This window comes from Drosophila montana, unplaced genomic scaffold (assembly GCF_035044405.1).
Source record: "Drosophila montana isolate Dmon_TW-CO22-7 unplaced genomic scaffold, ASM3504440v1 contig_787_1, whole genome shotgun sequence".
Taxonomy (NCBI): Eukaryota; Metazoa; Arthropoda; class Insecta; order Diptera; family Drosophilidae; genus Drosophila; species Drosophila montana.
The window spans coordinates 415371-440449 of NW_026999082.1; the positions used below are offsets into that span (position 1 = coordinate 415371).

Genomic DNA, 25079 nt, shown 5'->3' on the forward strand with positions numbered 1-25079 from the left:
TCCAATACAGTTGTAATGCAACCACATGCTATAATATATGTATCTATGTACATACATATGTACATATTTGAGCGGAAGGGAATTCGACAGATAATTGAGAAATTCCAAATCGAGCGGCTTGCTGCTTGTGCATACATACATACATACATTCATACATATGTGCATACTTCTCGAAGACCGAAGACAAGACATCAATGAGTGCACTCCGAGCGTACCCAGGCAACGCTTCAAAGTGAGAGCGAAACAAATAGCGACACTCAGCATCTATCTCATTCTTTCGAGCGAATCCGAACACGAATTGAACGCCACTCAAATTTCGAGAAGCCGAATTCGCATTTGCAGCTGCGCTCAGTCTGTCTCGACACCTCGTTGAGCATGGAGCAAATACTTGAGTTTTAAATTATTTTGCTGATTCTATTTTAGTTTTAGGCTTAAGTTAAATGGGAGTTATTAAAACTAAAAGATAAACTCGTTCTGAGTATGGTATTTGACAAGTCTGTAGATCAGTTTCCGGCATTAACTCATAGAGACGCCTCGACCTGATAAGAAATATACATACATAGTATTCTTTATGGGGTGGGGGCAAAAGCGTGACCTACTCTTGCGGCAATGGTAATAGATATCAGAAAGGAACGAATGTTCTTGCCAGAAATCTGGGTCCTGTAAGGAAAAAAGCCCATTGAAGTAAGGGGAAAAAAAGAATATTTCCAAAACGTATTCAGCACAGGAACTACCAAAAGTTTGCATGTGGTAATAAGTGAGTGAAAGTCGAATTTGCGATCAGAATGGGCTTTCATTAAACGCAATAATACTCATTAAGAGTAAATCCTACATCTAGGATAAAAGAGTATTCACTCTGGGATGTGCTTTCATGTGTGCGTAAAACAGATGTGTGCATGATATAATTGCAGTCCAGTTCCAAGGCTTCATTCAGGAGAATTGTCGGCAATAAAGGAACCTGATTAGGGACGGATAGCGGCATGTCCCTGGTAAAAATACTTTATTAAGTGAGGCTTATTAAAAGTCCTGCTAGTGCACATGATGCCATTAGCAGGCCAGAAAATAGGCACCTCGACAACCCTGTTAAGAGTTGGATATAATGTTGGCTTTAAGACTCGAGATCAAGAAACAGAAAATTGTATATAAAAAATGATAATGTTTGAGAAATGGAACAATATAAACTGAAGAAATAGGTGTTAATGTTAAAGCTGGTATATTCTACTTTGTCGAGTACTTCAGAAACTTCAGAGAAATTTTGTAAATATACAGAAAGCTAATATTATAGAGAAATTTTGTAAATATACAGAAAGCTAATATTATATAGCTTAATCTGGTTCTAGAATCCGCACGGTCCAGTGGAAAAAAGGTGAAGGAATAATGCTGCCTACGATATAATCCCAAAATATACTTTTCCCCAACAATTGCAATCGCAATGTCTTTAAACAAGTGCCATTGAGTCTATGCTTGACGAAGACAAACTCTCTCTTTACTCTACCAATATATCGACGACTATCCAAAACCGAAAAGCCAAAGCGAAAAGCAATAGCCAAAAGAAAAAGCAACTCCCAATTATTTAGAAACCCAACCGCAACACACAAATGACATAGTAAGATCTCCCAAAAGTCGGCTTTATGTAAAAATCTATTTACGAACGATCGCCGAATCACAATCCGAGAAGTCGCTGATGACTACTATAATTAATGAATTCTCTTGAATTCTTCACAAATCGTGGAATATACCTATTGGGGATGCCACAATAAAAAAAAGTGCACCAAGTCCCCTACCTCTTGGGTGGTGTGGAAATGGGGACAGGAACTTCAAAGCAATTCAGTAAATTCTTCAATTCAATCTATTAAATATGTCGTTATTTAATTACTGAGGCCTTTATTCCTATCAGAATATATATCCACATTTAATCTTTAGGGTAATATTATGGTGATCTAATAATGAAACCTAAAATATGGGCTCAAAAAATCTCTTCTGTACAAAGTATATTTCAAAACAAAATTATTTATTCAAAATGTCTCTGATAAATTGTGGGAATAGATTAAAATTTTCTGACGATATCCTTAAGACCGAGAGACTACTTTGCACAGAAATGGACAGACTTTTGACAATGAACAAGAATATATACATATGCTTTCATAAATGCAGTTATCAAGGCTGCAAAACTCTTTTAAAAGTGGAATTCAAGTATTTTTTTTTTATACTAGTATGAAACGAACCTTAGTTTGAATTAGCTAGATAAATAAGAGCCGAACCTAACTCTGCTAATTACGCTAGAGTACAATTTTAGATGTTAATTCGATTCATAAATAATCGTAAATCACATCGACAAAGAACTCTTTTATTTCATTGCTCTCCCTTTGCTAGTTTTTCAAGAAGAGGTCTTTAGATTTATGAGTAGAAGGTCGGCCTGTTAAGCGTGTTCCTTCCTGGCTCAGGCACGGAAAATCTCTTAACGGGCTTCTTAACACGAATGAAAAATAAAATCCTATTTGCAAGTCAAGGAGACATCGCTGACCCCATAAAGTATATACAGTATATACATTCTGGATCAGCATCAAAAGTCGCGTTGATATAAGCATGTCCATCCGTTCGTCTAGTTTGATGTAAGCTAGTCTAGTTCAGTCTTAAAGCTATCGTCTGGAAAGCATGCACAGGTCCGTCTTTCCTGTGGCGGACAGTACATATGTCGGAACCGGATCGTAGCACTATATCACATGCAAGCTGCCATAGCTGTATATTCGTTCGAAATTGATTTGCTATGATTATGCATCGATTGCAAACCCGATTCGTCTCTCTATTTTGGGCTAATTGTCTCTATAGAAATCCAAGCTGAAACGAAACGACGAGCTTCCATTTCCAAACGCGGCTAAAACATTTATTGTGTATCTCAGGTGTTCGCTTAAACTAAACGTTAGCCGTAGTCCCGCCGGCTATCCGGACTAAGTGCAGTTGTAGCTGCACCACCCAGCCACCCAACCACCCAACCACCCAACCACTGGCTGACCGCAAGCACCGCATTGACAAAGCGACCCGCAACATCAGCTGCCAACTGACCGCAGACGATTTGAAATCATGCAGATGCGTATTGCTCTGCGGTTGGTCACTCCACAGCTGCTGCTGCTGCTGCTGCTGCTGCTGTGTGTGTGTGTGTGTGTGGTGTGTGTGGTGTGTGGGGCTAAGGTAACCGGCAATTACTCATTGCGTATACGACGCGTGTGCGGTGCTAATTAGGCGCAAGTGTTGTCGATAATGAAGTGGCGCGCGCGCGACTTGTGTTCTGTTAAATCATTATGTGTCGGAGTCCTGCAAGGACAATCACGACACCAGCGACAACTGCCTCTGTGGAGTGGGGAGGGGGGAGGGGGAGGCGGGCGTGGAAGGGTATATGCCACCGCCGGACGACATATGGACATATGGCCGTGCGCTGTGAAGCACGTCGAGAGACGTGGCTCGCATCACACATTGCACGTACTGGCAGACCGTGTGCGATAGCCCCTACCTGGCTCCTGGCTCCTGGCTCCTAGCTCCTGGCTCCTGGCTGCTGGCTCCTGGTGCGCGTGCTCCTGGTGCGCGTGCTCCATTGTCCTAGCTGTCCCGCTGTTGCTGGTTGCCACCGGCAGCGCCGGCTAAATGGCACCCTGATTACCTCTTTTTTTTTCTTTGTAAGCGAGAGTTACAAAAAGCCAGCTAGAGTGTACGTAATGCTTGACTAGGAGATACCCTGTGAACACAGGTCCAAGCTATAGTTGTATAGTACACAAAAGTGTGTGGAATTCATCAATTTTTGTGGTTCTTGATTTGCGTATGCCATACGAGAGTCTATGTACATACCAAATTGCCTTAAAAGCCATGTCTGACAATCGATTCTTATCGAAGCTATAGAAATGGGTCGAGATCAACTCGTCTTGCGTAAAGTGGACTGCATCGACTGAATTCATCGTCCCCGCCATAGACTATATTATACACTCCTTGGTTTTTTGTTCCACAATCTCCTCCGCACGCGGACTCCTCGAATTCTACGTCTCCTTAGAAGGCGTTTAGCCAGACGATTTGGTTGATTTCCCAGCCGCGTAACATAGTTCGCAGCCTGTATATTTATTACGCCGCGACTTTGGGACACTCCTTGGGGTCGCAGTTGCCATCTGCTGTCTGTCACATGCAGTTGCACGAAAACAATATACCCTTTTATCGGCCCTATGCAATGGGCTCAGGCAAAGCTTTCGCTGCTGGCCGTGGCGGCACGTGGTTGCCAGCTGAACAAAAAAAACTTGCTACTTCGCCCGAGTTTCAAAGAGTCCGCCCAATAAGTTGGCACAATAGCCGGGCGAGTTGTGTGTGACAAAGGCTAAGCCAGGACAGGGCAGGCTCTCGTACCTGCCCGGGGCCGGCAACAGCGCACTTCGAATCGGGCACGATAAATAACCACCACCCAGTCGCAGGTAGCTGTTTGATATGCAACAGCTCGTAGAGCATGCGCTACTATTTTTTTCGGCCAAAGGATATATATCCTGGGGATTACAAGATGTTGGCTAGGGCGGGACAAACAAAAAAAACCACTAAAATCTTGAACTTTAACAAAGTTGCCAGTGAAGTGTTTAAGGCAAAGGGAAAAGGAGGAAAAGGAGAACAGATTAATTTAGAGTTGCACGTAAAATGTAGCCGAAAAATGGCAAGGAATAAACGAGGAAAGGTGTTTTTTCAAGCTGCCAGTAAAACGTTTACGAAATAGCGGCAAAAGCATAAACGAAAAAAAAACGAGCTCTTCGCCCGAGTATCGGGTGGTTAATGAAACGTTTGCGAAATCTGGAAACCCAGAAACTTTTTTGTTGGCTTTAAAGCTTCTGTTTGCTGCGAGCTGACTTCACAGCAATCCAATTGGTATCACGATTACACAAATATTACGAACAGCCCGTGTATTTATACATATATATATACATGTACATGTTGCAGCTTATCCGTACTTAGTCGTCCGTCCGTCGGCTTGTCCGTATGCCAGATCACGTGCCGTGTCGCTCTGTCCGAGGTCCGCGACAAACATGAGCCTCATCCGCAACTCATTCCACACGACTGAGGCAAACGGCGTGCGCAACATTTTAATGCGTGCCACAGTGGTGAGAGGCATGCAAATAAATATATGTATATTCATTAAATAATAACGAACTGCAAAATGGAACACAAACATTAATCAAACATTTTCTAGAGGAATTTGACTTTTGACACACTGTGCGTAAGACCTTGAGCCCTTACGAACCCAACTAGAACCGTGCTGACCTTGCATGTGGAAGAATACTTCAGTTTAAAGCTTAGCCGAAGCAAGCTAGAAAGAGTACATGGGTCTTCCTTGATTTGGCTCGTTTAGTTATCCTTAAATCTCAAAATATACTTCCATAGATCAATATCGATATATTCGATGCTGAAACTATCGGCTAAAGACGGGCGTGCCACGATAAAAACCAAGTCCGTCTCTAGCATGTATGCAGGTTTTTATAGTCTTGTGCAGGGTATTATAATCTCGACACGGAATATGTAACGTATAGGGACAGACTTCACAGACCCCATAAATAATATGTACTTTATCAGTAGCAGCAGGCGAGTCTCTCAGACCTTGCATAAATTCGTGTCTTAAGGGCAGGAAGAACATATTGCCGAGCCGGATCGGAAGCTGCGGGAATATGTAGCTGCCATAGGAAAAACTTTCAAGAGTTCTTGTACGAGCAACTTACTTGAATTTAAGATATCGAAACTAAGCCCAAGCTCTACTTTGTGCCTAATAAGCAAAATCTCAGAATTGGATTACAAACGCCTTACAAGTCTCCCAAACATTCGCATCACATTGGGATTGGGTCTACCCAATCTGCGGCAACAATCGCGCGAAAACAAAGCCTTTGTATGAGAACACTTGGAGGCCATAATTCTGCAAGGGTATTTGAACTGCGGCTGGCCAAGGTAACCCTTGATTTTCTCTTGGGCTGTCCCTTTTGTCGCCTTTTGTCGTTTTTATTGCCGGCCTGTCAATATCCGGCGGCACATTTTGCCTCCGATCGGAGGCGACAAATTTGGTTGGTTCGGCCTTTGATTCCATTTCCCCTTGTGTGGCACTCAAGCAATGCAGCTGGAGCTGAGTCCTTGCGTTCGATTTGCATGCGACAACTTAAAGGATATGCGTGTGTGAGTGTGTGCGTGTGTGTGTGTGTGGCTCCATAAAGAACCGGCTGTAAAGTGACAGCTCCAAGGGCCAGAGGGGCGTATTCCCTACGGCCAACCCGGCACACTCCCGCTCCCGCTCCATTGGCCAATCCTGGATAAAACGCCCAGCATGTCGGAGGGGAGCAGGACCTAGCTGGAGCCTGGCTGTGGAACATGTGGAGCAGAATGTGTCTTCGGCAACGCAACCGTAACCGTTGCCCTTGGCTACGCACGATTTGAATCAAATTGCACTCGACGCATTTTCCCTGCAGCAGCAAGGACCAAGCCCTGGTGAGTGGTCCATGGAGGAGGGAGTGCGGCAGTGCGGGATGGGAGGGTATAAAGGCAGACAAACGAGCCCCACCACATCCCGGATCCACTTAACCGGCATGCTACGATTCAATTAATTCGAGGACACTCGAGCCACCTGCTGCCATTTATTTGTACACAAATAATCAGGTTGAGCGCAAATTCAGTTAGAGCTTAAATTTATTATGTTGCCAAATTGGCTTCTACATGACAGCAAATGGCTAAATAAATAAATGTGTGCCAGTGTGTGTGTGTGTGTGTGTGTGTGCCCAGCTGCCATTGTCGCTTGGCCGAGAAAATTCCATCAAAGTTCGCACCGGTCCACAGAATTGCCCTACCCTCTCTCATTTGGCAGGCTCTGTCATTAATGTAGCCAGATTGTCAATTAGGAGTGAGCCAGGCGCCTGTGAACGACAAGCTAATACCCTGTAAATACCCTGAACTGAAAGCCTTACGAACGAGTTTTATCTGTAGCAACCATCTGTAGCAGATCGATAGTTCCATATATTATATAGTTCTCTTATGCTGATAACATTTGCACATTTTGAAGCACAATAAAATGTGTGCGACCAATTATTTTTATTGTAGCTATATAATATAATGATCCGAAGTATGAAGGCACGTGGCTCTATCGACTCGACTGCTGATACTCAGAGAGATAACCCAGTTAAGGTGATAAGACTGAAATTGCGGAAGGTATATATTTTTTAATTAAAGAAGGGGTACTGAGAGGCATTTCGATCGAAGGGTCTTGGGATATAGATGTTTATATGGAAGCCGAACATTTTCTATTGTGTAACACTCCCACGACGAGGAGAGCTTCATGGCGCATACGGAGATATAATCGAGAGATTCAACATAGCCTATGACAATAATATCCTATAATTGCCATGCTAGGACGGACCTTGTCAAAATCCAAAAGCTAAATCAATAGAACTTAAGTGTTTAATACATCCTGAATTGTCACATTCTATAGGAAACGTGTTTTTCTATAACACATATAATCGATAAATATCGATTTTGAGATATTGTTTAAGCATAACTCGAAAATAATGAAGAGCTAGATACTTTATACCTGATATGTAGGTTCTATATATATATACATATATATTTATATACTGAATAAATATTGACCTTAGTCTAAAGCTAAAAGATCGGATTATAAACACTGAAGTTATTGAAGAAAACCTTTGCTGTAGATCGGCTCAGTAGAAAGCACAGTGCTTGTGTTGAATTAAAGGGTATCGCTTAGTCGTGCACTTTTATTAGACAGTTTAAAGCAATTGTTGGAGAGTTCGTGCTTGAGCAGAATATCTAATCGGTCAGATTGGGCAATAATAACAATCACACTAAGAGCAATCTTTATATAAAATGAATCCAAAATGAAGCCAAAAGGCGCCATCTGTGGACTACTTTGGGTACTAAACGTCTTCAATTTAAGATCCGAACGAATAGTCTAATTGTAATTTAGGACGCCAAATTGGATAAATAATTATTGAAGAAGAGAAAAACGAAGGATAGTTGTGGATCGCGTAATATACATATGTATATGTACATATGCGATTTATGGATTATCCTCCGGCGGCGGTTGTTCTGTGTCCGTGGGCGGTTCCGACTGGAACTCGGATGTGCTGAGCGAGGCTGCCTGCGAGACGGAAACGGAGGGACGATAGACGCGCTCCTCGGTTATGTCAATGTCCTGCACCGACATGCTCTTCACCAGGGTCGTGTTGGGCAGAATCGCGTACTTGCCAAGCCGTTCGCCCCGCTCGCTGGCTATGGTCTCGGTGCGCAGATGTTCGGCTCCGTTGGGCGTGATCACGCACAGATCGATATTGGAACCGGAGCCCAGATCGTTGAAAACTCCAGCGCTGATCGCCTCACGCACCAGCTGCTTGCCCTGGTCAAGATCGAGGGTGGGCTTCCAGCCTCGCTCCAGCACAGCCATGGCGGCCAGGGTGCCAGATCCCATGGCGGCATAGGGTATCTTATCAATGGAGCCGCACGGATGGATGCAGTTCACATGCGGCCCATACTTGTCCACGCCGCCCATGACGAGGGCTGCACTAATGTGGCCCTGGTAGCGAAAGAGCGTGCGCCGCATCATCATGCTGGCACAGATAACCGGCACCTCACGATCCGTGTTCAGCCCGTGCAGATCCAGCTCGGCGGAGGTCATCAGCGTTATATGCTCCGTATCCGCGGCAGTGCCGGCGCCACAGCAGCTACATAGATGGATAAATAAATGGATGGACGAATGGATGGATTCATGGATGGAATGTAATCCACCTGGTTGAATGGATAATAGACGGAATGCATGGATGGTAGGATTGAATGGATGGGTTGATGAATAGATAAATCTAAATGAAGACAATGAAGAAGATGAATGGACGGTGGGATGAACGGAATGCATAAATGGACACAGGGAACTATGAAATCTAATCAACCTGGATGGTCTAATGGCGTCTTAACCACCTGGATGGATGCATAGATAGATGAATGAATGGGTAGAATACATGCATGGAAGATGGGCTGGGGAGAGGGATGGATGCTAAGTTGAATGAATGAAATCTTATTGAAGGAATGCATGCATGGACGCAAGGATGGAATGCTGGATGAAAGGATTGGATGCATGGATGAATGGAACGACTAGAATGGATAGATTGATGGATTCATAAACAGAGTGGAATAAAATGATAGCCTGGCCCGATGTGCGTTGTCTACTTACAAGATGTTGTCCTGCAGGCGATGTATCTTCGAGCAGTTCTTGTCCGAGACAATGGGTCCCTCGGTGGCGCGCGTATCGGCGCCCAAAATGACGCCGTTCTGGTAAACAATGCCCACTATGGAGGTGCCGGTGCGCACAGCCAAAGGCGGCTTAAAGCCGCTGGCCAGCAGCTGGGCATTGCTGCCGAGGCACAAAGATTGGAAAGGATTAAAGGATGAAAGGATGCCATATATGGAGCTCGAGTGCGTAAGATCTTACCGTCTGGTATTTGTAAAGTTAAAGGCGTGTCGCATGCCTCTATCTTCAAAGTCCTGCGCATCGATATACGAGAGCATCCTGTTCCCAGCACAAAAAAGTTGACCAACAATTTGAATATCCAGTGAATTCCGTATCAGTCTTCGACTGCTTTTGAGTCTGGAAGTATTTTCTCTTTTTTCTTTTTTGTGTGTGTGTGTGTTCTATTGTTTCCAGGCCCAGGCTCAACTCAAATGATGATGTGATTCGAAAATTTTCTTTTGCGGCAGAAAATCAAAAGGATGCACTGGCCAACCATAAGCTAATTGGTATGAAGGTTCCCGACTTGCCAGCAGATGAACACAAGCGCAAACTGTCACAGCGGCAGAGAGGGAGGGAGAGGAAAAGGCAGAGAAAAAGAGAGAGAGAGAGAGAGAGAGAGAGAGAGCCATAGCAATAGAAATAGCCTTGGCCCCAGAGCGGACGGTCCTTCACATTCCAACTGTCTCCCAAATTTGACACTGCCTAATTGGTAATTCTGTGTGCAACAGTGTTGCCAGCTGTCGCTTCAAAAGAGTAGCTAAATCGAATGCGAAAAGAAATGGCTAAATTCAATTGAGACACAAAATCGCAGAGTTGCCACCTTCTGAGTGGTATCCAAGGGTTGACCTGCTTGCTTAAGCAATGCATCCAAAACTTGTCTTATGTATTTTTCCTTGTGCTTCCAAGCCAGATAAGTTTCTGCTTTCCGCAAACCTAATGATTGTTTCAACAAAATATGTTTACTTTTAACTTGCGATGAAAAAAAAGGTTAAATTTTCCCATTGCTATGCGATGAGCAGGGTTGCTAGTACTTCTCATGGAGTTGCCATATCATAAAAATTAACAACATATTCTTCGACAATAGCTAAAAAAAAAAGAGTAGCCAAATCAGTCGGCTGGCGTTTGACTGTTTTAAAGCCAGCATTGCAGGTATCTACAAATCTCAACTATTTTAGCTAGAAAATAGCTGAATTGGCAACACTGCTGTGCATCAGTATCTGCCTCTCTCTCTGTCAAGTTTGCCTATTTGTCAGTTACCTCAATTATCTGACACATGGCTCGTTTTTCTCTACCTTTAGCAGTGGACATTTCAATTTTCGTTTGCAATTTGCAACGCTTTCTGAGAGATAAGCCCGATTTCAGCTATAACTTCTAGGCCGTATGATATATTGGTTTTATGCAAATGTCTGTAAGGGGCAGAACATGCAGCATCATATTTTTGATCGGGATAAGGGTTTTCATGAATAGCTTCGGTGTTTATAGTCCGAATGTATAGGCTATAAACATGGCAACAAAATGTGTAGGCAAAAGCCGGACTCTGACCTTAAAAATGGGGAAATCGAGTGGCGCCTCAAAAAAGTAAAATGCTTTCAATCTGTATATGCTATACGAGAAGCTACATTCCGAATTTGGTGTAACCAGCTCTTATAGTCTTCGAGTTTTTACTATCTCTCCAAATCGATCAGACGTGTTTTTTTAATATATGAGAATATTCCAGTCTCTAAATGCTGTACAGATGGTCTTGGCTCGATAGACTCAGATATAACGATTAGGAATATATACATATGTATATCCTTCCTCTGCCTGTTACAGAATATAATAATACGCACTTCGTCAAAGGATTGTTGTCACATTTTGTGACAGCTTGTAAATGGTTCTCATTCTCAAAATAATAGGCATAGTATCTGCATAATCGGAGGGAGGATTCCTGATGAGGGATTGCAGACGCTTAAGCAAATCAATATTGCAACACGACTCGCTGGTCGAACCATTCTCAATTAGGATTAATTAGTGCCCGGTTATATTTTAATCAGCATTTGGACAGTGGCCACCCAGCCACGCCCCTAGGGCCGCCTTCCTATGCAAATGACGAGCACTTTGAATGAAGGATGGGCGACTTTGGTTGGTTAGGGGTTGGCCAGGGGTTGGTCAAGCAGCAGAAATGACTGTCAGCTGCAACAATTTGCAGCCAACTTTTGCGCAACTTAATTACGAGGAACGGAGGGGGGGATTGGTCTAGAGGACTCGAGACACCGGACAACGACTGGTTGTCCGCCGTTGGCTGTTGGCCGCCAGCTGGCGGCGGACTTGCAACTTAAAAGTTTACTTAAACAATTTTGCGCTGCATTTGGCCAAAAACTTTGAAGCAGCGCAAACAACAGCAAGAATGCTGCAGTCGGGTATACACGACTGCGCCATACCCCTGCACAGTCCAAGCTTTGACTAGCAACCGGCGCTTAAGTTATGGATCCATCTTTACTCTAGCTCTACAAATTGTGGCAGTTAAATAATTGTGGTTCTTTCGAGGAGGATCTAAAGATACCCAATTTGTAAGTGCCTTTAACCATAAATACCCTTTTCACAATTTGAACAGAGTATGCGAACTACAACAAAACGAAATCCAGATCGCAAATCCGAATGCAACTTTCGTTGAGCAATTCGGAAATTCGCTTTTAGCATTTTGGACAGCTGCGCCTATTAGGAATTGCTCCAGGAGTAGCTGCGAACCGGGTCTAGCACAACATAATGCAACTTTCAAAGCAATTTATATATATGTATATATTATTTTATTACAAACATATACAAATACCAGCGAGTATTACGAGCCTTGCCCAGGCCAACTCTCTGTAAGCCCCGCCCCATAATATTCCTAATCAGAATGTCGACCTTGGTCTTATGAACTAATCAAGTTTCTATATAATATTATTAGAAACCCGGCGAGCTCATGTAACTTAAGGTACACAAATGGCAGCAGCGACCTTACATTAAAATAATTAAAAAAACAAAAGTAACATCAACTATCCATCAAATTAGTATGGATACCATCTAAGATGTCCTTTCATTGGTGCGTAAAACAAACCAGGACCTCATGTTAAAAGACATCACCACCTCTGAATTTCTGCGCACAAGCGAGGACTTAAAAATGGAATTATGTGGGAAAACTTTAGTTCAGATACCAGTTCAGCAGTTCATACCAAATCCAATCAAAGCAATGTTGCACCGGAAATGCATGAAGTATGTGCTTGGTAACCACATTGAAAGTTGCCCGAAGATGATTCACCTGCCGCCTCATGGATATTTAACTACATCGAATACTTGAGGAAACTTCAAAGGAATATTGCGAAAATTAAAAAATCAAGCTATCAAGACACTTTCTGTGCCTGAACCAGAGACAGTCCTACGTACGCCTAGTCCGCCTTCCACTCAAGAAATACTTTACGCAGCCCCCAGGACTTGATCAAGAAATGCCATTAAGTTCGTACTTAACGAAAACATCCCCTTTCTTTACGCTTCAAGCGTCCAAAGCATCATCATCAACTACCCAATAAATTAGTTTTATCTTTAAATACCAGCCACACGTTTATACGAGGTGTGTAAAGAAAGAGTTGGGACTCGATCCAGTTGCCCAATCGAATGGCATTCGCCTCAAAGCAGCATTAGACAAGGGGCCTATGAGTAGAACAAGGGTTTACCAGAGGTAAATGTTGCCAAGAAGGCCGTGTCGTCATACATCCAGACGAAGTCGATGAAGCGAACTCTTCCGGATACTTGATGTCCTTTCATCGATGCGTAGACGTGTCTATGATGAAAATGAATGATGGGGATTACAAAATTGTCGGCAATAGGAACCCAGATTAGAGCCGGAAAGCGGCGTTTCCCTGGTAAGATAAGATTCCACTCCGATGCCCCAAATGGAAAGCGAAAGTTAAAGTTGCGATCCGAATGAGCTTTCATTAATCGCAAAAATACATTTAAATATCTATGTATATCTAAAAATATTTATGATGTCCGTTCATCGGTACGTAAAACAGACATGTCCACAAGGATAAAATGTTGATGTGGTCCTCCGGCAAGAAGAAACCCTTGATTGGAGAGCGGCATGTTCCTGGTAAGCATACTGTATAACGAGGGACTTCCCACCTTAATTGTTCACTTAACCCTTATTAAGACACATTAAAACTTCTCCAGCCATACCTCAACTTGCAGTAAAGGAATAATTCTCAGTTAACCCACGTGCCAGACGTCAATCGCATGAAGTATGTGTTTGACAACCACGTTTAACACACAGACATAAAACAGAAATATCGCAAAATAAAATCTGCATAGCAAAAGTGTCAGTCTCCAACCTGAAGATTATAAATTTTAATTGATTTCTTGGAATTACACCCGATAAGCATGTCTTTGTCTGTGAGAAATATTTATTCCCAAATTCAAAAAGAATTTAATTAATTCAGACCTACTGCCTAAAATATATGCCTATTATGAGGAACGCAGGCAAATAAAACAAAAATTCAGTCAAAAAGAAAAAAAATAAATCATTTAACAAAAGTCAGCAGCAACTTTGTTGGTCTGTACTCAACGAGAAGTCGAGACAGACAGAGTGACCGCTGCAAGTGCGAAACTTCGCAGCGTTCGGACTTCGAGTTCGAATTCGCTCGCATCCATTTTGAGAGTTTTTTTATTTGTGCGAAAGAGCGAGATCGACGCTGAGTGTCGCTTTTTGTGTCTCTCTCACTTTGAGCGTTTCCTGGTTACGCTCTGAGTGCGCTCGTCGATGTCTGTAAGATCTTCGAAAATTGCGTATGTATGCATGTACATATGTGTGTGTGCGCAAAACACTCGACTGGGGATTTGGCAATTTTCTGTCGCATTGCTTCTCTTTAGAATGAAGGGTCAAGTACAATTTGAAAAGAACTTGCTAATCCGACTTGTTTTTTCAAATTTTTTATTTAACTGTTATGAAATAATTACCAATACAACTTATTTATAGATATGTAAGTCCAACAAAAGAGAGATAAACATAAATGGGTAAGTTAAATAAAACGGTCTGAGAGATAAGAGTAGATAAGATAAGACCTCCGCACTCGAACTCAACTCTACGTCTCTTTTAGAAGACGCCGATGATTTTCGCAAGGCGGCAATTGGCAGCGAACCCGTACTCCTGGCTTCCAAGAACGAATTTTCGGGACAGGCATGCACACACACTTAGACAGGTTTGTATACATATGTATGTGTGTGTCAGCAGTTGTGAGTCCTTTTTTCTTTAGACATGTCGATGGAAAGTGTCAAGATGAGAAATGAGTTTTAAAACTTGCAAAAATACATTGTATGTACATATACTACATATTTGTGAGAGTGTTCGTGCACATTTAAGGTTGCCCTTGACGTGTCATTGTGCACTGGCTAGCAATTATTTATACATATGTATGTATGTATATAATTTTACAAGTGACAAAAGCAAACCACATACGTATACATATGTATGTATGTGTATAACTAGTCAAAATATTTATATAGAGTCGATTGGCCTACAAATATTATTATAACCAATTGCAGTAATATGCAATATTGTTTGTCACAGTAAAAAAGCTGATTTAACAACATAATGAAATTATGTGAGTAAAACAAATATTTATTTTTTGAATAGTTAACAATTTAAGACGAAAATACATTTTCCTCGCTTTAAAAATTCGTTCTTGCAAAGGATATTTATTAATCTTGTCTATTTTGTTATGCAATTACACACTTCGACAGACATCTCGTGTTTCAGCCTAATCTGTGTTGGAGATTCATTTGTTATTTAATAAACAAACCAATAGATATTCAATTAATTTCAAATGTGTGCATTTTTACGTCATCCCCAGACAATGGCCAATGGCATGTATTAAATATCATAAATTGTTTATTCGATTCGACGACGCAAATTCAAAGCTGTCCGTTTCGCAATATTTTATCTAAACCATTGAATTGCATTCCGACGAGATATCAAATGACATGCCGAGATAACAGCAGCTGGAGCTGGAGCTTGAGCTGCGCACATTGTTGCCACAGTAACAACAAACAACAACCCACACCCAACTCCCAACTCCCAACTCGCACCTTGTTCCATGCGAAGGCACATGTGCACCTAATTAGGTGGGACATTCGACACGGTTCACTTATTATTGTGGAATTTGTCTCGCAAAGCGAAAGATGAGCTGAGCCAAAAGAAATGCAATTGTCTCTCGTATCCTGGCAACGCCACAAATTCCAATCACACGCCTCCTCTAGTCCTCCCCACTCCCCCAGTTAGTAGTAATCAAGGATTATTAATGCTCGTTAATGCTTTCTGAACCTTATCCTGCATGATGCATATATCCTAGATAGTCCTTGAAATGCAACCCAAATAACTCGAGCAAAAACTGAAAACATAGAGGATACAGCAATGTCTTAGTAGTTTTATATATTGCATTCGGTGTTTATTCCAAAATGCCAATTGTGCAAATAATTTTAACAGATAATTTAAACAAAAAATATTTTTCTTAAATTTTCAGTGTTCATTTTAGGTTTGCAAGAAGGACATGTCATCCTACATCTAGAGAAAGTAAAATATCAAAGCACAATCCGAGATTTCGATGAAGACAACAAATCAATCTATCGGATCTTCGATGTCCTTTTATCGGTGCGTAAAACAGACGTGTCCATGTTGATAACATGTCAATGTAGTCCTTTTATGAGCATTGCAGGATGGCAATAAGGGAATTCTGATTAGAGATGGAGAGCGGCATGTTCCTCACAAGAGGACTTTATACTGTAGGGCCTTCCGCCTAAACTATTCCTCTAGCGCAGCAAGCCAGGATTTAAAAAAAGAGGAATAATGTGGTACCTGGTTGAAGCCAAGGAATGTTGCACCGGAAATGCATGAAGTATTCGCTTGGCAACCATACTGGACGTTGGAGACGATTGGCAGTAGGCTAATCGGCCTGAAAGACTCAGCCTTATCGATCAGCTGTCAGGCTTGTTTGAGCATAGATTTTGAGTCTATGTCACTTTTTCGTAATTAATCCCACATCGAATACTGCAAGCGACGTTTAAAAACAGGCATTATGTGGGGAAAGCTTAAGTTCATATAGAAAGCCTTCGCACCAGACCCAATCAAAGCAATGTTGCACCGGAAATGCATGAAGTATGTGATTGACAACCACATTGAAAGTTGACCGGAAAGATTCACCTGCCGTCTCATGGATATTTAACTACATCGAATACTTGAGGAAACTTCAGAGAAACATTGAAAAAACTTAAAAGGCTATCAAGACATTTTCTGTGCCTCAACCAGGGTCGAACACGCCAAAAACAGTCCCATCTAAGACTACTCCGCATTCTAATCAATAAAATAATTTTCGCAGCCCCAAGACTTAGTTAAGAAATGCCATTAAGTCCGTACTTAACGAAAACAACACCTCTCCTTGAGCATCCAAATTATCAACTATCTATAAAAAAGTTTTATTCTATATGTATATAATACCAACTAGACATAGAACTAGAAAACAGAAAGAGGTTTTCATCAAATAACTGATTATGAACGAGCGTCGAATCACAATCCGAGAAGTCGTTGAAGTTTACAAACCAAATGGTTCATGCCGTCCATTACAACTTGATGCCTCAAGTTCCTGGGTATCTCGGGTGACAGAAGACCATCTATTCTGGACTATGATCGAAGATACCAAAAGGTTAAGAACCTTACATTTCCAAAGATTTATGGTTTCTTTTACTAGAATCTTTAATTTCAAAGGCCACTGAAACAAGAATAAATATTGCGAAAATCCATTTAACAATTACTTCAAATTGATAAAGCCTGAGGACTCAAACAGGCTTGGCGAAACATCACCTAAGCCAACTGTGGTTTAATAAAAAATGTATGCTATTTTTGATCCAATACAATAAACAAAACATAAAAAAAAAAATATTTTAATACTTTAGCCCATTAAAAATCTATTTTCTTCATTATGTGGGGCCTCAGATAAAGTTTGTGTCAGCAAGTCGGGATTTGAAAAATTGAAATAAGGTGGAAGAAATCGTGTATTTAGTTCAGATAAAAAGCCTTTGTATCAGACCCAGTCAAAATCATGTTGCACAGGAAATGCGTGAAGTATGTATTTGGCAACCACTTTAGAATGTTACGAAAGATGGTTTTAAGCTTATCGAGCACCTAACCTGCATCGAGTACTTTGAAAAACTTCGGAGAAATAATGTGAGAGCTTAAAAACATTTATTACAAGGAGTGTAGGCTTTTATTATGTTGGAATAAGTTGTATTGTATTTATTCATAACAGTTTAATTCAAGTTGTTCATTGAATAACAGTAAAATTAAAAATAAAACAAATTTATGAAGAAGAAAAATAGTAGGTTCAAAACTTAATTGCTTTCGCTGAATATATTAATAAGACCCCTTGCATAAACATATTATAAGTAGCAAAGATATACAAAAATACTGCCCACAAAATGAAAATTCGCTTTCAATAATAAAAAAGTAAGCAAACAAATCAGCACCGAAATATGTATGTACATACATATGTATGTATGTACATACATATGTATTTGGTCTACACTCAACGAGATGTCGAGCAGACGGACCGCAGCTGCAACTGCGAAATATGAGTGCCGTTCGAAATTCGAATTCGTCATTTGGTCGAGCACATTCTGAGAACTTGCTGATTTGTGCGAAAGAGTTGGTTCGACGACTTTTCCGTTATTTGTTTCGCTGCCGCTTCGAAGCATTCATTGCGTTGGTTTGATCTCGCTGATGTCCAGTAGATGGTCGAAAAATGTGTATGCAAAGCGCTCAAATTGAAATTAGCCAATTTTTTGTCGCATTTCTTTTTATTTAAATGAGTTGTGTGAAAAAAATAAATCATTTGCTACGTCAATTTGAAAGTGTAATAATATGTACATACATACATATATTGTTGTTTTTAGGGTAACGCGTTGGCTCGTTCGCATGAAAACTTTTTTAGAGACGAGCATGCACACACACTTAGACACACATGTCCGCATGTGTATGCGTGAGTATGAGTTGCGAGTGTGAGCTCGCATTCCTTTGATAGCTGCGAACATTCCGTGAAAAAAGTGCCCAGATTTGAAATTTTATTTACAGTCAGATCTGTTTGTGTGTATGCGTGTACTAATCGCGTGTGCATGGACAGACGGTCGTGAAGGCAACGGTAAATATTTCTATTGGAGGGCGTCCGAAGCTTGCCCTTGCAGAGAGTATAATAGTTACATATCACGAAATGGAGACATACGCTACAGATTATACATACATATCTACATATATTGTTTATCAGTATTAACAGTTAGGTCGATATAGCGATATTACCATTCGTCTCAAAGCAAGACTATTGGCGGAATCGGCCGAATCGAGTCACTATATCCATATATCCACACAAAATCATAGCTGTTCGTATTATTTTTATACCATGTGCCCAACATCAGTCCCAGAAACTGAAATATCTAGAGACACCATATTTGGAACAAATGTAGATCAAGCTTGTTCGGACACTATGTTTTCACAAAATCGATAATTATCGATTTTAAACATATGAGAAACATAGAGACATTAAATTTATGATGTAAGTTTTCGTGTAGTAAAAACGGACTATTTGATTTTTATTAATCCTCCTCTCAACATTGAAAAGATAACTCATCCACTTTGAAAAGTCCTCTGTATACATACATACATACATATGTATGTATGTATTTGGTGCAAGATCAGGACTATGAATACTTCTGGAATAAAATACCCGAAATAGAATCTAATACCTGTATTAGGCAAAGGGTTCTCATACATATGCAAAACACTTCCGTTACGTTGGGAGGCATATGGCATAGATGGAAACTATTTCGAAAAAAATAAAGAGTGTACAACCAGCTGAACATTCCGAAAACGGAGCTGGAGCAGGGTCCACTCGGAATTTAGGAGGAATACTGCTGCCGTGACGCTTTTGGGTCTACTGCTTTGTGGACCCAGAGAATTGTCTATCTAATCTTTTGCCAGCTGATAAACACAATTAATCTATGCCTTGCTCTAGTTTAGCTTAACAATAGGCCTTTACTGTTCAGCTATTGCTCTCATGATGCCATGCATCAAAACCTTAAAACTTCTGTGAGCAACAAATTGAATAAAGGAAATAGATAGTGTAGGGGAAAGCCGACCTGGTCGTAAGCCAGTTGCACCAGAAATGCGTGAAGTATGTGGTTGGCAACAGCATCGATTACTTTAGGAAACATCGCAGAAATATGCGAAGAACTCAGTAAACTTTTAAAGCATTTCAAGTGTTGTAAATTATACAAATTCGTATGAATTGTCAACATCCCATACTTCGGATTGGATTCACCTAATTAACAACTAGCCCCTTGATCCAGCCTCTTTTGACCACACACTGTTATGTAAAGAGATTAAGTTGTACATATATAAAATAAATTAAAAATATTTGATTTATTAATAAAATACTTTAATTAAAAGTTCATTAAAATATATAAAGAACTGTTGTCTACAATATATGTACACACATAGCTATGTAGGTTTATTACAAGGAGTGTAGCTTGATAGAAATATTTTAAGGCGTTCTGATTGGTAGATGGTATCGGTCTCCGATGTCCCAAATGGAAAGCGAAAGTAAAAGTTGCGAATGGCCTTTCACTAACCGTTATAATACCATCGAGATGTCCTTTCATCGGTGCGTAAAACAGACCTGTTCATGAGATTGGAACGTTGACCTGGCCCCGTTCCAAATCAAAGGCTTCATTGCCAATCCGAGGATTGTCGCTCGTCTGCGTGCATCTGAAATGTTGTGGTCCATATTTTCAGTTTGTAAAAAGAATACAGATTTTCCCACAACGAAAAAGGCCCGTTGAAAGAAAGGGAATGAAAAATATTCCAAAACGATATGGATACCATCTAAGTTGTCCTTTCATCGGTGAGTAAAACAGACGAGTCCATGACATCAACCCCTTTGCATTTCTGTCAGCTAGCGAAGACTCAAAACAGGACTTATGTGGGGAAACTTTTGTTCAGATACCAGTTCAGCAGTTCATAACAAATTCAATCAAAGCAATGTTGCACCGGAAATGCATGAAGTATGTGCTTGGTAACCATATTGAAAGTTGTCGGAAAAGATTCACCGTGGAGCCTCATGGATATTTAACTACATCGAATACTGGGGAAAACTTCAGAGGAACATCGCAAAAACGTAAAAGGCTATCATAATCCTACTCCAATGACATTCATTTAAAGCAGCCAAGTGGAAGTCATGTTCAATACGAGATAAACAGAGCTTTACTAGAGGTAAACGTTGAACAGACGTGTCCATGGCGCTGCATAGCTTAGCCAGCGGATTCTCGGCGCTTGGATAAGCAGAGATTTCCAGTCGCGAAGAAATAATAATGAAACAAATGTACATTAAACGTTTTCCCTAATAATCTTAAGTCACCTGCCTCGTCATGCCCACATACATATTTTAATATGTGCATCGAATACTTTGAGAAACTTCAGAGAAATAGTGTAGAAACTGAGAGCTTTCAAAACTGTTTTCGTGCGGAACGGACACGCTAAAAACGACCGATATAATCTAAGAAGTCCCAAGGATTTGGCTAAGCAAGTCCCTTAGTCCTTACTTGCTCTTCATGCGTCTAAAGCATCATCAACAACCCCTTAAATTGGTATTGTTTAAAATACCGATCATAAGCTTATGCAAGGTGGGATCCAATACATTTGCCCATTCGACTGGCATTCACTTCAAGCAGGATTAGACTAGGCGCCTATGATTAGTAAACGTTATGCTGTTCCATGCCATAATGAATGCATTAAAGGATTACAGAAATGTCGGCATTAAGGACAGTACCATCAACTTATCAACTAAAAAAAAGAACAATGCACGATTCATGCAGTAAATAAATTTCTAAATACACACATCCAACCATATAGTCAAAGGAATATTTCCAAAAAATCTTGAAAATGCAGAAAAATAAGGGAAAAAATCCATGGCCCATTCTGGTAGTACATGCTACATACATACATGCAAACATACAGATATAGGAATATTGACATACAAAATAAAGAAAAATCTCGTAAAATCCATAACAAACAAAATCTTCAAACAAAAAAAATGATGGGTTTCCTTACCCATGTCCGATTCTGGCAGTAAATGTATTTCTACATACACACATGCAAACATACAGATATACGAATATTAACAACAACAAAATAATAATAAAAAAAAGTTAGCTAATCGAAAAAAATTCAGAAAAAAAACGGCAAAATAAAAATAATATTTGGTCTGCTGTCGACGAGACGCCGTAACAGACTGAGTGCAGCTACAAATTTGAACGGCGTTCGAAAATTCGAGGCGGTTTGTTCGAAAATACGAAGACTTGCCCGACGTATGACGTGCCTCATAGCCAGGGTTGCCAGAGCTAAAAACACCAAACTTGAGATGTAGCTTCTAGAATAGTATATATGTATATATCAAGTATCTTTCATTTTATAACTATCGCCTGTTGGAAGAAGAGGGTTCAGGGTATCCCCTAGTCGGGAGCTCCCGACTAGAACCTCTTACTTGTTTATGCCTATGATAACGCAAACTAAGATTTACATTGAAAATGTCGAAACAAGAGTATCAAGCATATGTATGTATATGATATACAAATATTTTGGATGGAATAATCGCATTCAATTCGTGTTTTCTTTACATTGCGGTAATTTCTCGCTTTGCGCATAAAAATGTCGAACTACTTTAAAAACTTTAAGATTTCATGTCGTTTTCCGACATGAAAAAATGCTCTTGCCAAAATTTCTAGCTTTGGTAATACGAGTAGCCTATCAAAAAAGAACCGATTCTCGTGTAAGCAAAATTTCCATTTAAAGAAAAGAGGCTTGAAATAATCTTAAGAAATAAGATATATTATTTAGCTTTGAAAACTGTGCTCATATTCTAGCTGGGAGTCTAGGCTTATAGAACTTATTACAAAATTATATCTGAACAGAACAAAATATGATTAATCTGATAAAATAAATATATATACATACGTTAAGCTTGTCTCTGTCTGTGAGAAATATTTATGAATAAAAGAGAAATATTTTTAAATATAAAATGAGTTTGTTCCAAGCAAAACTTTATCAAGGATGATCCGTTGAATAATTGAAAGTAAAAATATTACAAAAATACCTTCACTACCAATTAATTTGCTCCAAAAAAAACCTTTCCGATAAGCTTGTCTCTGTCTGTGAGAAATATTTAATCGAAGTAAATGAAACAAAATATGAAATGCTTTTAATTCTAGATAGGAATGGAAAAAATGAGTATTAATTGAATAGCTTAACGATAAGCCTGCCTTTGTCTGTGAGAAATATTTATTGTCGAATCTTAAAAGGCTTTAATATTTAATAACCTCTAAGAGACAGGTTAATTGGCAAGAGGTTTATAGAAATCATAGCAGTAGTTGGGAGGGGGATCAACGGAACGGCGCAGGATGGCAATTCAGCGTAATTCGACATGTAGACACAGCCTGTCCCAACTGGATTAGTTGGGGCCTCCACGTGGTATTCCCCGGGTGCTAGTCGAGCGTATGCCTAGTAGCTATTTCGGGCTCACCAAGCCTTTATTTTGCAGCGGGTTGCCACTTGTGGCATGCCACGAAGTCTCAACTCTGCTAGACGAACTCCAAATGGGGCAAGTCGTTGGTTGCGCCATTTCCTTGATTTGCGTTAACAAAACTTGGGAGCAGCTTTAGCTGCGAAATTCGCGTTCTATTTGTGGGTGTATTGTGGTGGCTTTGATGGGGTCTATGAGTGCATCCAATGGAATAGCAGAGGCTTAAGATGGGCCTCAGCTTCGAGCTGGAATGTCATGTCCGTATACTTAATACACATTTCTCAAATGTGTGTAGCTATAATAAGGTAATGCATAAAAGCAAAGTAAATAAGTCTTTACTTTCCGTTGCTCTCGGAGCCATAAAATGTACTTGTATTTAGTCAAGTCGGTTATAATACGGTTTTATGGATAGGAGAGTATTAAAGTTGGTGATTGTTGAGATTGATCAAAAGATTTTATAGCATAAAAAGACTTTCACACAAACTCAAACTAATTTTTCGACTGATTCAAGTTGTATAGGAGCCCGATGTAGATACGATATTGTTCAAATGAGAAGAGAATAATCTATCGATAATGTTATCGGATGAATCCATAAATATCATTAAATAGATGTTAGTATTTTTGTTAAAATTCTAAGCATAATTGCGTCTTACACATACGGTCACACTGGCTGCAAGCCACAAGCATTCGCTACCTCGATCAGCTGTGATAACCGCAACAAATTGTATTCGATGAGTGCCGCCGGTTATGATGACGATATTGAGATCCGTGTTGCGGCCGTGGAAGATGGCAACAGACTGATGGAGTTTCTACATGAGCATTATTACCGGGAGGAGCCGCTAACCGCCGGCTGTCCGCCACCGGAGCCCGATGAGGCCGATGAGAAATTCCTGCTCTCCAATTTGCCGCATGGCACCTGCCTCCTAATGCTGCACCGCGGCCGAATTGTAGCCGCTGCTGTGGCGGGTCCGAAAACCGCCGATGAGGCTGCCCATCTCTTCGAGGAGGCAGCCGAACTGGCCGGCAGCAAATGGGGTCGCATCTTGGGCATACTGGCAATTGCGGAGCGAGATGCGAACGTCTTCGCCCGGTTCAACGTGGACAGGGCTCTGCATCTGCACGCCATTGGCGTGGACGCTAATCTGCGTGGTCGCGCTCTGGGCGAACGTCTCATGAATGCCCTGGCTGGCCGGGGACGAGATTTGAACTATCCGCTGCTCACCGTCGACTGTACGAGCATCTACTCTGGCCGCCTGATGAAACGCCTGGGCTACGAGGCGGTCAACAGAATGCCCTACACCGACTACGTGGATGCGGCGGGGCAGCAGCTCATTCGACCACCTGCTCCACATGAGTTCTTGGAGACGTTCGCGCTGCGCTTGTAGCTGTACGCATACATGCTTAACTTATACCATATTGAGCCCTTATCTATACCATACCAACCATTGAGAACCGTTTCGCGTGCTTTTTTACTTTAAGACTTATCAAATGGCAATTTATTAGACACATATGCATTATAAATCTATTATATAATTGTTACCTTTTAAATACCTTACCTTATTTTGACTGCGAAATGATCCAAAGTCAACTTTGCAATATGTAGAAAACTTAGTCTACAAAACAAGTAAGAGGCTCTAGTCGGGAGTTCCCGACTAGGGGATACCCTGAACCCTCTTGTACCAACACCAAATGCAGCTCGCGATCGTTTGCTTTAACGGTAAGAAAAACAAATTAAAAAAAAAATATTTGAGGGAACTTGCCGCCGCCTCTACTAAACAGCCACACCAATAATTAGGTCTATGTGAGAAAAAAAAGGATTCAAATAGCAACACAGAAAACAATACAATCGCGATTACAGTTACAAAAAAAATCATCTAATAGATGGACATCATTCCTGAGCTGGTTTTTTGTCAAAAACGTTGAAGTAGGCCCCCGATATTAGATTTGAATGAGTGCCAATCGAAAGTAGGTAGTAGATTTTTATTTATTTAATGCCAATCGATATTACCGATCCTTACGATTTTTCAAAATTTTGAATGCCAGTTGATAGTAGGGATCCGTACAAATTTAAAAAGGTATAACATTTTCAAATCCGATATCATTTACCCGAGATATTCAATAAAAATCATCAAAAAAGTTTTGATTTTCGAACCGAACCCGAA

The 25079-nt window shown here is 40.8% G+C and overlaps 2 protein-coding genes and 1 long non-coding RNA gene across 4 annotated transcripts; 2 read left to right on the forward strand and 1 right to left on the reverse strand.

Annotated features, from left to right (window-relative positions):
- Positions 1 to 7728: 7728 nt before the first annotated feature.
- Positions 7729 to 9694, reverse strand: Prosbeta2R1 (Proteasome beta2 subunit-related 1). Its single transcript, XM_064699090.1, has 3 exons — positions 9491 to 9694; positions 9233 to 9412; positions 7729 to 8729 (listed from the first exon to the last, which is right to left on the reverse strand). Exons 1-3 carry the CDS (start codon positions 9565 to 9567, stop codon positions 8069 to 8071), a joined length of 918 nt encoding a protein of 305 aa, XP_064555160.1. The 5' UTR covers positions 9568 to 9694; the 3' UTR covers positions 7729 to 8068.
- Positions 9695 to 14173: 4479 nt separating this feature from the next.
- Positions 14174 to 17242, forward strand: LOC135440049 (uncharacterized). Of its 2 annotated transcripts, none has more exons than XR_010438227.1 (4): positions 14174 to 14317; positions 14401 to 14502; positions 15823 to 15950; positions 15995 to 17242. It is a non-coding gene; the product is annotated as an uncharacterized LOC135440049 (long non-coding RNA). The 2 variants fall into 2 exon arrangements; XR_010438226.1 differs by having other exon boundaries at positions 16015 to 17241.
- A 6331-nt stretch (positions 17243 to 23573) lies between these two features.
- On the forward strand, positions 23574 to 24465 carry AgmNAT (Agmatine N-acetyltransferase). The gene has a single exon (XM_064699018.1). It carries the CDS (start codon positions 23649 to 23651, stop codon positions 24300 to 24302), a length of 654 nt encoding a protein of 217 aa, XP_064555088.1. The 5' UTR covers positions 23574 to 23648; the 3' UTR covers positions 24303 to 24465.
- Positions 24466 to 25079: the final 614 nt, after the last annotated feature.

Excerpts from the sequence above, each read along its gene's own strand:
- AgmNAT (XM_064699018.1), top strand. The coding sequence starts at position 23,649 with ATGAGTGCCGCCGGTTATGATGACGATATTGAGATCCGTGTTGCGGCC.
- Prosbeta2R1 (XM_064699090.1), bottom strand. The coding sequence starts at position 9,567 with ATGCTCTCGTATATCGATGCGCAGGACTTTGAAGATAGAGGCATGCGA. Across the intron at positions 9,413-9,490 it reads AACTTTACAAATACCAGACG|CAATGCCCAGCTGCTGGCCA; the intron begins GTAAGATCTTAC and ends GTGCCTCGGCAG. Across the intron at positions 8,730-9,232 it reads CGCCTGCAGGACAACATCTT|CTGCTGTGGCGCCGGCACTG; the intron begins GTAAGTAGACAA and ends CCATCTATGTAG.